This window comes from Galeopterus variegatus, unplaced genomic scaffold (assembly GCF_000696425.1).
Source record: "Galeopterus variegatus unplaced genomic scaffold, G_variegatus-3.0.2 Scaffold3151, whole genome shotgun sequence".
In the NCBI taxonomy this organism is placed as follows: domain Eukaryota; kingdom Metazoa; phylum Chordata; class Mammalia; order Dermoptera; family Cynocephalidae; genus Galeopterus; species Galeopterus variegatus.
In genome coordinates, this window is record NW_007729262.1 from 53,752 (window position 1) to 66,330 (window position 12,579).

Sequence of the window (12,579 nt, forward strand, 5' to 3'; positions counted from 1 at the left end):
TTTTCATGGGGCCAGCCCGGTGGCGCACTGCTACAGTGCGCCGCTTGGGAAGTGCGGTGGCGCTCCCGCCGAGGGTTCGGATCCCACATGTAGACCGGTTCCCGCTCACTGGCTGAGCGAGGTGCGGGTGCAGCGCCAAGGGTTGCGATCCCGTTGCCGGTCCCAGTCCGGTACGGGTGTGACACTGAGGGTTGCGATCCGTTGCCGGTCACGAAAAAAGACAAAAAAAAACCAAAAAAAAAACCTTTTTCATTATTATTATATCTGTTATGGTGATCTCTCACCAGTGATCATTGATGTTAACCACTGCTGTTATTTTGGGGCACCATGACCTGTGCCCATATACGGTGGTGAACTTCATTGATAATGCTGTGTGTGTTCTGACTGTTCCTCTCTCTCCTCGGGCCTTCCTATTCCCTACGACACAGTAATATTGAAATTAGGCCAATTAATAACCCTACAAAGGCCTACAAAGTGTTCAAGTGAAGGGAAGAGTTGCATGTCTGTCACTTTAAATCAAAAGCTAGAAGTGATAAAGCTTACTGAAGAACACATGTTGAAAGCCAATACAGACTGAAAGCTAGACCTTTTGTGCCAAATAGTTAGCCAGGTTAGGAATGCAAAGGAAAAGTGCTCAAAGGAAATTAAAAGTGCTACTCCAGTGAACATAAAAATGGTAAGAAAGCAAAACAGCCTTATTGCTGATATGGAAAAAGTTTTAGTGGTCTGGATAGAAGATCAAACCAACCACAAGATTCCCTGAAGCCAAAGCCTAAGCCAGAGACAGGACCTTTTTTTTTTTTGGCAGCTGGCTTATAAGGGGATTTAAACCCTTGTCCTTGGTGATATCAACACTGTGCTCTAACCAACTGCGCCAACTGGCCAGCCTCTCTAACTCTTCAATTCTATGAAGTCTGAGAGACGGGAGGAAGCTGAAGAGGAAGAGTGTGAAGCTAGCAGAGGTTGGTTCATGAGGTTTAAGGAAAGAAGCCGTCTCCATAACATAAAAGTGCAAGGTGAAGCAGCAAGTGATCCAGAAGACCTAGGTGAGATAGCTGATGAAGGGGCTACATTAAACAAAAGATTTCCAATATGGATGAAACAATTTATATTGGAAGATGCTGTCTAGGATTTTCAGAGCTAAAGAGAAGTCAATGTCCAGTTTCAAAGGACAGGCTCACTCCCTTGTTAGAGGCCAATGCACCTGGTGACTCTAAGCTGAAGCCATGCTCACTTACCATTCTGAAAATCTGATGGTTTTTTTGAATTATGCTAAATCTACTCTGCCTTTGCTATGGAAATGGCAACAACAAAGCCTGGATGATGATGGCACATCTGTTTGCAGCATGGTTTACTGAATATTTTAAGCCCACTGTTGAGATCTACTGCTCAGAAAAAAAGATTCCTTTCAAAATATTACTGCTCATTGACAATGTACGTAGTCACCCAAGAGATCTCATGGAGATGTACAAGGAGATTCATGTTGTTTTCACACCTGTTAACACAACATCCATTTTGCAGCCCATGGATCAAAGAATCATTTCAACTTCCAAGTCTTATTATTTAAGAAATACATTTCAAAAGGCTATAGCTGCCATAGACAGTGATGCCTCTGATGAATCTGGGTGAAGTGAATTGAAAACCTTCTGGAAAAGATTTACCATGCTTAAGAACATTCATAATTTATGGGAGGGGGTCAGAAAATCAACATTAATGTGTTTGTTAAGAAGCTGATTCCAACCTTCATGGATGACTTTGAGGAGTTCAAGACTTCAGTGGAGGAAGTAACTGCAGATGTGGTATAAACAGCAAGATAATTAGAAGTAGAGCCTGAAGATGGGACTGAATTGCTGCAACCTCATTATAAAACTTTAATAGAGGAGGAGTTGCTTCTTATGGATGAGCAAAAACAGTGGTTTCTCAAAGTGGAATCTACTCTCGGTGAAGATGCGGTGAACACTGTTGAGCTGACAATAAAGGACTTAAAATTTTACATAAACTTAGTTGATAAAGCAGTGGCAGGGTTTGAGAAGGACTGACTCCAATTTTTTTTTTTTTTTGGTAGTTGGCTTGTATAAGGATTGAACCCTGGACCTTGGTGATATCAGCATCACACGCCAGCCAATTGAGCTAACTGGCCAGCCCCCCTTTCTTCTTTTTTTGGTGACTGGCCAGTATAAGGATCCAAACTCTTGACCTTGGTGTTACAACACAGCTGACTCCAGTTTTGAAGAAGTTCTACTGTGGGTAAAATGTTATTAAACAGCATCACATGCCACAGAGAAATCTTTCCTGAAAGGAAGAGTCAGTTGGTATGTAAACTTCACTGTTGTTGCAGTGGATTGAAAAACTCACTGAAGCTTAATCCCGGCTATTACTGTTGAGGATGGGAAATCCTAGTATGATAATTGAAAGGCAGGGCCTTGAAGAGGTGATTAAGTTGATGGTTTAATGGTGGCCATGGGTGTGGTTCTGAGGGCTTTAAAAGGAAAGGGCATGAAGGGCTCTCTCTCTCTGATCCACCATTTTCTGCCATGTGAGACCCCTGCGTTGCTGTAAAGCCCCCACCAAAGAAGACCCTCACTAGAGGTGTTCCTTGAACTTTGGACTTCCCAGCCTCTGAAACTGTAAGCAAGAAATTTCACTTTCTTACAAATTACCCAGTTTTAGATATTTATGTTATAAGCAACAGAAACAGACTAATACAGTTGTTTTAAGAAACTGCCACAACCACTCCATCCTTCAGCAACCACCGCCCTGATCAGTCAGCAGCCATCAACACTGAGGCAAGACTCTTCCTCCACCGGCAAAAAGATTAAGACTTGCTGAAGGCTCAGATGATAATTAGCATTTTGTAGCAATAAAGTATTTTTAATTAAGTTATGTACTTTTTTTTGAGACATAATGCTATTGTACACCTAATAGACTACAGTATATTGTAAACATAACTTTTATATGCATTGGAAAACCAAAAATTTGTGTGACTTTATTGCAGTGGTCTAGAGCCAAACCTGCAACATCAATGAGGTATGCCTGTATATATAGGCAGATAGTCTCTGGAAGGGTACACAAGAGATGATAGCACTGCCTGCTTCTAGGGAGGAGAAATGAGTAGTAGAAAACATTGTCATTTATTGTTTTGTTTCTTTGAATACAATAGTGTATGAATGTGTTGCCTGTTTAAAAAACACATTACACTAATAAGGTTTTATAGAGGCTTTATGAAATTCTTTAAGGAAGAATTAGAGGAACTGCTACAGAAGTCAGTAGAAGATGATGGAAAAGCCAAATTATAAATTTGCTGAAGTGTTCCAGTGAAATTCTTGGATAATTTAATTTTTTAACATGGTTCCCTTCTGGAATTATGCCCCAAACCATGTATGATAAAAACTTGTGTTAAACATGATCATCTTTATTATTTAAAGGAGCTTTAGTTCAATTAGCCTTCTCCTTTGTCTACAGGATTTACTCACGTCACTAAAAATAGTAGGACTGTGCAGTGATCTTGATTTCCAGTGAAATGTGCAACTCCATTAAAGGAAATGGGACATGAGAAGACTTTATCAGGAAATTAGTGAAGAAGGGAAGAGAAGACTGCTGGGAAAAATATTCATATAGGTAAAGTTGTTTAAATGTCATGTTTTTATGCTATTCAAAAATGTAAAAAAAGGGCCGGCCTGTGGCTCACTTGGGAGAGTGTGGTGCTGATAACACCAAAGCCATGGGTTCGGATCCCTATATAGGGATGGCTGGTTAGCTCACTTGGGAGAGCATAGAGCTGACAATACCAAGTCAAGGGTTAGAATCCCTTTACTAGTCATCTTTAAAAACAAACAAAAAAACCCACCAAAAATGTAAGAAATAGAAAAGGATTTTTTAAAGGTGGTTTAATATTCTTGATGCCTCCATTAAAAATTTCTACAAGACACAGTGAAACTCACTCACCCTTCTTGGAACTGCGCTTGGGCAGATTCCTCTGCGACAAGAGTCTCGTACTCCTCAGCAGCAAACCGGTCCCAGTCGGATGGCTCAGGCCCATCGTTTTCAATATCCTGATTGGAAAGAGCACAGCCACAGGAAACAAAAATAATCAAAGCCAAAGAATTGGAGATAGGTCATCACAAGTGTTATGTATCACTGAAAAAACCTACCTGAAAAACATTTCATTTCAACATGTTGAAAGAAGTGTTATGGTAAGACTCCTAAGGTAATTTTCCATACCTCAAATCACAAAATTATAAGTAACTGTTTAGAAAGTAGATTTTTTAAGTTTAGATTCTTTAGCTTTGTAATCAGAGGCCTTTCTCCAGTTCTCCCTCCCCTGGCACTTAGCACACTAGCTATCTGGAGTGCCTTGTGATCTGTACATATGTACCACTCCTTCCTCTGGCAAATTTTTACTTATTTCTTTAAAAGCCAGTTCGTGTCTGTGAAATCTTTCTGGAAAAAGGCCTTCTCTTCCACATCAATTCCTTCTCTCTACTGTAGATGCTTTTGTTGCCATCTTTTGCTCTTGTGTCTTTGTCATCTCTATACATTCAGTATTTCTTCAACACAGTGGCTGGAATTTATTGAGCACTTTCTGACTAATAATGCTCTTTGTAGATCAGAACAAATATTGGTACTTACCACCTCTTATAAAAAAAGTAAAATTTAAAAGCAAAAATTTAAAAGTAAAAATTCTAACACAAATAAAAGAAATCAAGTGGGAAAAGGCCATATGTTTTCTTTCCTTTCTACAATATGAGCAGTGTCTTAGATTATATGTTCTGGGTATAATGTATTTCCAAGCTGAAAATTAGTATTGCCCGATTAACAGGGGTCAGTTATGCCTAGAAAAATTTAAGTACCTAACTACTGACCACACAATGTGTAAACTACTATATTAATCCATTTTAAGACCCGCTCCACCTTTTTAACATTTCTGAAACTGCCATGCATCTTAGACTTATAATTGACAATGTTTTGTTTTATTTTATTTTTTGTTTAGAGGTACATAAAATAATGGTGCATGTTAAGTTCAATGAAATATAACTGAACCCATGATAATGTGCCTTGATATGCCCCAAGATCAGCCACTGAGTATTTGTTTTTAGAAGGCGATCTTTTTATTCTTACTACTATTTAGGTCAAACAGTTGTGCAACATGTGGAGGATAAAAGACTGCAGATCTTCCTGTAGTTGTACTGCCACTCAACTGAAATAGTCCTTTTTATTAACATAATTCTTACTTCTGAAACCAGGGAATAATAGGAGCAAGTAGTGATATTCTGTTCTGTTTTTGAACAAGGATCATATGTCCAAGATTTTTTGAAGGTCCACAGGTTTTTGTGTATGGGGAAGGGTACTCATCTCTATTCAGATAAAGAATGGCATTCAAAACTGATAGCTATGCACAGCAATCATCAACACTTGAAAAAAGTGTTAAATTATCTGAAGGTTGTCTATCATGAAGAGGTTCTAGTTTTCACTGTGATGGAGAAAGCTATTCACCACAGGATCCCACAAATTAGTGGTACAGTTCAATCATTTTATTTTCTAACACAGATGTGCCTGCTATATATTTTTAAAAGTTAGTAACAAATTTTTTTCAAAACTACCTTCTGGACTGCAAAGGGATCTCTCTGTTCATGGTCTAAGTATTTCTCCAGATTAAAGAAAGTGTCATAGAAGATGTGAGCCATTCTGCACCTCTTCAGATCTCGCAGAGTTATTTTGCCTACATAAAAACAAATAAACCTGGTAAATTTTATCAAGACCTGTTTTGGTAAGAGAAAAAAATTTTCACTGAAGTCTAAAAGTACATGTACATGTTTATTTTATTATAAAACTCCCACTTTTTTTTTTTAATGAAGGTAACATAAAATTCACCATTATAACCATTTTAAAGTGTACAATTTCAGTGGCTTTTAATTCACTCACAATGTTGTACTACCATTACTACAATCTAGTTCCATAACATTATCACCACACCAAAAGGAAACTCTGTACCCACGAAGCAGTCCCTCCCCATCTCCCCTCACCCCCCAAGCCCATGGCAACCACTAATCTGCTTCCTGTCTCTAGAAAAATCCTATTTCTTAAACAGTGGATTTGCCATCAGTTACTGGTTCTACACTAATAGTCAAGGAGAAACTTTAAGCACTTTAGTACTTGGGAAGCCTGTATGGAAGACTCTGTAAAGTTAAGTAATTTTGGATAATCTAGGATCATGTGCCTCACTCTGTCACACAGGGGAACAGCACGTATGGTCCTTTACTTGTTCTCACCGTCGCTGGCTGGCTTCACCAGGTCAAGCATCTGACATAGCAAATCATGGAATGGCAAGGGCTCAATGCCCATGGCTTCCATCCGATCACACTGCTCCTCATAGAAGTACTCCAGCTCGTACATGGAGAGTACGCCATCTCCATCCACATCCATGCAGCGGAACCAATACTCAATGCTAAGAGATGAGGACACTCATTAGCATGGGCGGGGTAAATGTCCTCTATTCACCTAGATTTACTATTGCCCACGTTTTTTTTTAAATAAAGTTATACATACATATACTCTAGACTTAGACATAGTTTTACAAAGTTTATTAGAAAAAATAGCAGACTCTTAGCATGGGCGGGGTAAATGTCCTCTATTCACCTAGATTTACTATTGCCCACGTTTTTTTTAAAATAAAGTTATACATACATATACTCTAGACTTAGACATAGTTTTACAAAGTTTATTAGAAAAAATAGCAGACTCCTTCTTTCTTTTATTTTCCCATCCCACAACCAACCACTTTCAACACCCAATTCTTTTGTTTTCTACCTTCGTATTTTCAGAGAACATGCCTATATTACTCCTTTATTATATTTGTTTTAAGAAATGTGTATTAATTTCACACCATCAAAGATGAGTTTTTAGCTCTTTTACCACTTCCCTCCACTTTACCTACATGCCCTTCCTGTTTTCTTAATACAGTTAAATCGCTCAACATTCAGAGTTTAAAACTTTACATTTTTCTTTTATGTCTTATTTGCTTAGTTTTCTGTGTCCTTGTTATTAATTCAACCCCCAAATCTCTGCCAGTTGTCTAACCCCATACTCAGTCCCATCAGGTATTCTATCAATTGCATTTTCTTGATGATGTCTTCCTTGGGTCCTTCTGACCTTCTCCAATCTGAACTACTTGGTCTCTAGGCCCAGGTTCACAGTTTCATCCAGGGATCCCTTTCGCATTTCTCTTGTTTCTTGTATCTCACATGTTCCTCATTCTTTGTTTACTACCTTGTTTGGGGTAGCATGGTCTCCAGCAGCTTCTTAAAAAATGGGAGCACAGCAGGTACATCTTGTGAGATCTTGGACATTTGAAAGTGCCTTTTTTCTATCCTCTTGGCCGGTATGTTGGCTAGTTATAGAATTAAAAATTGGTGGTGCCTTTTCCTCAGATTTTTAAAGGCATTGATCCATTGTCTCCTATCTATCTATCTATCTATCCAGTATTGCTGAGAAGTCTAAAGTCATGCTGATATCTGATTCTTTGACTGTAACTTGTTTTTTTCTCTTTGAAGTCTACAGAGCATCTGAAATGTGGCTAGTCTAACTTGAGATGTGTTCTAAGTGCAAATAAACCACAGATTTTGAAGACAGTATGAAAAAAAGAAAGTAAAATGTCTTATCAATATTTTACATTAATTACATGTTGCAATGGTAACATTTTGGGTATACTGGGGTAAATAGAAAGATATATAATTAAAATTAATTTTACCTATTTCTTTTTACTTTTTCATTGTGGCTAAATTTTAAAATTACATATGTGGCTTACATCATATTTCAATTTCCAGTTATGTTGGACTTTTTGGCCCGCTTCTCTGATTTTCATATCATATCTCTTTTTCTATTGTGTCATCTTTTTTTATTGTTTTTTCTAGAAGGTTTACTTATCTTCTAAACAGTGTTTTTTATTTCTGCTCTCATAGTTTTTACTTCCCCGAGTTTTTTTGATTCCCCAAATGTTCCTTTTATAAAAAGTACCATTCTGTTCATGTTCTGTGAATGTAATTTCTTCTCATCTCTCTGAGGATATTAATCACTGTCTTTTTTGTTGTTGTTAAACTTTTCTTTTCTCTGAAAGCCTCTGTTTCATCTAAGTTACCTTCCCCCCCTCCCCGCCCCCCATTTGTTTGGTCTCTATCTTTTATGTAAGAGGTTTTACTCAGGTATCTAGTGATCCTTTGTTCTCTGCTCATATTTGTAGGTGCTAAAAAGCTGGTTGGAAGTTCTAACCTATGGGTTTGTTGACTCTGGGATTTACTATAAAATGATTTGGCTGGGCTCTTTCCTTGGGGATGACCCAATGTCAAATCTTCAGGACTTTATTCTTGGGCTAGTCAAATTCCTCAGAAAAGCATGTTTTAGTCTCTTGCTCGGAGGTTCTGGGCAGATCGACAGCATTCTGTCAGTTCAGTGAGGAACGAAGACTGTGCATTCAGTATATGTGTACTCATTCAATCTGTTTTCAATATGGCATCCACACCTTCAACTGTGCCAATGCTCCCCAGTCCAGAGAGATTCTGTTTTATACTCTCTAAGGAATAAAGTCCTAGTTTTACACCAGGGTAGAGTGTATGATCTGGAAGAGTAGAGGATATGAAACTTTTTTTTAAACAAACGTTCTGTAAACTCCCTGCCTTTAGCTTCACCTTTACCACACCCCGACTTCCAAGGTTCTTGGTACCCCCAAGTCCTGAATGTTTGGAGGTTTTGCTGGACATATCAGATTGATTCTTGGTTTTTACCTCTACTGGCTTAGGATTCAGGCAGACTGCTAAGTTTATCTGCTTTCTAGTTTCTACACCTTTATTTTATTATCTCATCTCCTATTTCCTTTTTTATTGTAGGTTTATTCCTTTAAAAAAATCTCTTTACTGGCACTTTAGTGGGGTTTCAAGAAAGACAAAAAGTCTTACATGTGGTTAAGTTACTAACTTCACTCAGAAGTCTGTTCACTCTTTATTATGGCCGCTATATCATATAGCACTGTCACTTAGAGTAGCATCTATAGCTATGTCATCAATTAATCACAGGATTTGAAGCAAACAATATTAATTGGGGGAACAATATTTTTCTAAAAAGCCACTAATTCATAGCAAAGTAAAACTTCTCAAGAGAAGGTTCTAGGAGATCCTTCGTCAAATTCCACTCAGGTAGGCCTGAAACCATATTAAGAACCACTATACATTTAATGGTTTTTAAAAATCTCTTTTGGGGCTGGCCGGTTAGCTCAGTCGGTTAAAGTGTGGTGCTGATAACATCAAGGTCCAGGGTTCAATCCTTGCACCAGCCAGCCAACAAAAATAAATAAATAAATGAAATAAAAATCTCTTGTGGATCGAAAGGTGAAAATAACTAAGTTGTGACTATTAACTGTTTTCAAGTAAGTTACACTAAGATCTTTGTGTACCTTTTCTGAGAAAGATAAATTTTTCATATTGCAACAAACTGAACATATAATACTGTACTTGCAAAGTTCTTTTGAGAAATATATTTTAAAAATTGTACCATCTTGATGTTTAATTTTACCACTAAAGAACAGAGGGGACATTCATTGGATTCAGTAAACATGAGGTAATAGTTTGGCCATGGTGAGGTCCAGTCATATCATATCTACTCTCGAGTTATAAAAGGGGCAGAATACTGCTCCACTTTGAAACAAGTCCTGATTATGGGAAAAACCTTGAAGACATAGATCTTAATAAGCAGAGGGCTACAATAAAAGTGTTATACCATTGCGTCTTTTTTTCTTTTTCAGTATTAATGGTTTCAAAAGGAGCAGGAGAATGTCCTTTGACTGGTCCCTTGAATTTCTTGGTGTCTTGAGATTCCTAATTACTTATCTTAAGAGAATCAAAATCAAAAGGAAGAAAGTATTTTGACAAAGACCTAAAAGGACTGAAGTGAAAGGCAACTTATTTTGCTGAGAAATGTAAATTGAAGTACTTTAGTCACTTGCATTTTCAATTAAGAACTCAGATGAAAGAGTCTACACAATAAGTAAAGCTATACTTAGTTCTTGTAATAGTCCATAAGAGAAAAAGAAAGCTAGAATGCAAGGAGATATATTGCCTGAATATTTGACAAAGGCACATGATATAGCAGCCTTTAAATATCTGAAAGATGTGGTAGATAAATCAGATGTGATACTGTGAGTATCAGAGAGCATAAGTATTATACAAAAGAGAGAAGATGTTTTTAGATGTAGACCTAGAAAAATGAAACAGGCTGCCTTGGTGGATAGTTATTTGACCCTGAAAATTTAGAAGGGGCTGGATGGATGGTTAAACACATGTAGGCTATGTTTAGAGGGAATTTTCTTATTGGAAGTACTGATACTCTCTAAAGTTTCTTCAAATGAGATTTTCTATTTTTTTTTTTTTTCTTGCCAAAGGTAACTTATCTTCTCAGAGCCTAAAAGTAATGACTATTCAGTACAGGAAAATTGGAAAACAAAAAAGCACATAGAAGAACTTCCCAGAGAGAACCAGTGTTAAATTCTCACTATATTTTCCATAAATTTTTAGTTTTTCAAAGCATAATAATATTAACAACAAATTGTATTTGTACAGTTGTAGATATAAGCAAGATTACTTCTTGCCCTTGGTTTTCTTAGACTGGATGAAATTAAGTTCTGGACCAGTGATTTCTTATACCTGATAATAAACTTCTATAAGCTACCCAAGAAGAAAGTTATAGGAAACTCCATTATTGCTTAGGGAGTAACTATTTAAATATACTTTCTGTTGTATATTCAGTATGCATATTTTAGCACCTACTACTTTCTAAGGCATGGAACTAGTGCCTCCAGGCATAACAAAGGTGAATGGGATAGTTGTTGGAGATGACACTTAGATGACTAAGGCAGAAGCAGAATGTGATAAAAATCAGGAGAGCAGGATTAAAGGACATACTAAAAAAGGGTTTGCGATTTCCAGTCAAGATGGCAGAATAGACGGTCCCCAGCATCACTCTCTCCCACAAATCAACAAATTTACAACTACTAAAAAGGAATGATAGTCAAGCTGGGGCTTCTAGAGCTCAGGGGAAGAGAAGGAGAGACCTATGGAGTTCATGAAGGCAGTAGAAGCCACAATGAGAGAAAGAAAGGATAACTTCCACCATTTTGAGCCCCACTTCAAGGCTGGAGCTGGTGAGCACAGGAGCAGGAGCTTGCACAAGCCAGAGCTGTGCCCTTCATATGAAGTTGCTTGGAGGTGGCAGGGGAAAAGAGGGCCTTGGTGGCCCACAGGCCAGCAGGCCCACAAACAGGGTTCCCATGGACCCAAACGGTAGTAAGGAAGCACAACCAACTAAAAAAAAGGAGCCACTCAGAGGCCAGCAAGTCATCACAAGGGACTGATGCACAGCTCACCCCATGGGAAGTGTTTGGAGTGTGGGCAGTGGGGGAGACAGGCCCACCAGGGGAACACTGGGGTACAGCAAGGACAGCTGATCTGCCGTCCAATCAGCACATGCCCACTCAGTGTAGACTGGTCAGGAATATAGAACTGCAGGGGGAGCAGTTTGCTGAAAAGACTCAGGTCCAGACCAGAGTTTCTACACAACATGGATGTACTGGATCTCATGCTACCTGGAATTAAAACCTGAGCTGCACAAAAAGCCTTCCCCAAGGAATGAGCAGCAAAGTAGCAATTTAGCTCAACCACAGAGATCAAGTACTGGTCCCCACAGGAAGTTCCCCCATTTTAGAAGTAAGCAAAGGACAACGAATTAGTTACAGCGCAGAGTTTCAGTGGTAGGAACAGTGAATAATCCAACATAGAACTGAAAGAAAAAACAAAATACCCACAGACCAGAGACAAAGTTTGATATTAACTAGTAAAGGTCTCACATGACCAAAGAATACCCTACCCATAAAGTCTAGAACGACCAGAAGCCCCCTGGGCTCCCAAGCCAGGGAGAGGGGAGGGCCAGGGGCCTCAGCCATGCCCCCCGACACCTGCAACCAGCTCAGTGACAACCACCGAGCCACCTCAGGAAGTGTCCTGGGATCCCAAGCTGGGGCGGTGGGGGGCCAAAGGCTTTGGCCATACCCCCTGACATCTGCACTCAGTCCAGCAATGACCAAGCCACCACTGGAAGCCCCCTGGTCTCCCCTGAAGGAATGAGGGGGATACCACAGGCCTCAACCATGCCCCTCCTTCTCCGTCCTTCTCTCATCCTATTTCTTTCCCCCTCCCCTCTTCCCTTCCCCCCCAACTGCTCTACAACTTAGAATGTAAAAAAATAAACTTAAAAAAAAAAAAGAGGGTTTGCAAGAGCCTGTCCACAAAAAAGAGAACAAATTTTATTCCTGCATTAAATTCATGGGGAAACTGATTGAATACTCCTAAAACCATTTAAAATGTAACAAAAAACTGTTCCTTTACTCTTTTCTTTTATATCATTTGAATATTTTCTAACATTTTAATCCTTTATTTTCTTTTACTGTGTATTTTTTTTTTTTCCTTTTTTTGTCTTTGTTCGTGTCCGGCAACGGATCGCAACCCTCAGTGTCGCGCCTGTACCGGACCGGGACCGGCA

General features: G+C 38.8%; 1 protein-coding gene across 2 annotated transcripts in view; it reads right to left on the reverse strand.

The window, feature by feature from the left end:
* PPP2R3A (protein phosphatase 2, regulatory subunit B'', alpha) overlaps positions 1-12,579 on the reverse strand; it is a 113,171-nt gene that overhangs the window by 31,790 nt on the left and 68,802 nt on the right. For both annotated transcript variants that reach the window (XM_008584106.1, XM_008584105.1), the window contains 3 exons: positions 6,270-6,445; positions 5,601-5,719; positions 3,946-4,052 (listed from right to left, as the gene is read on the reverse strand). In XM_008584106.1, the coding sequence (XP_008582328.1) occupies positions 3,946-4,052; positions 5,601-5,719; positions 6,270-6,445 (402 nt within the window). The remainder of the gene's footprint in view (positions 1-3,945; positions 4,053-5,600; positions 5,720-6,269; positions 6,446-12,579) is intronic.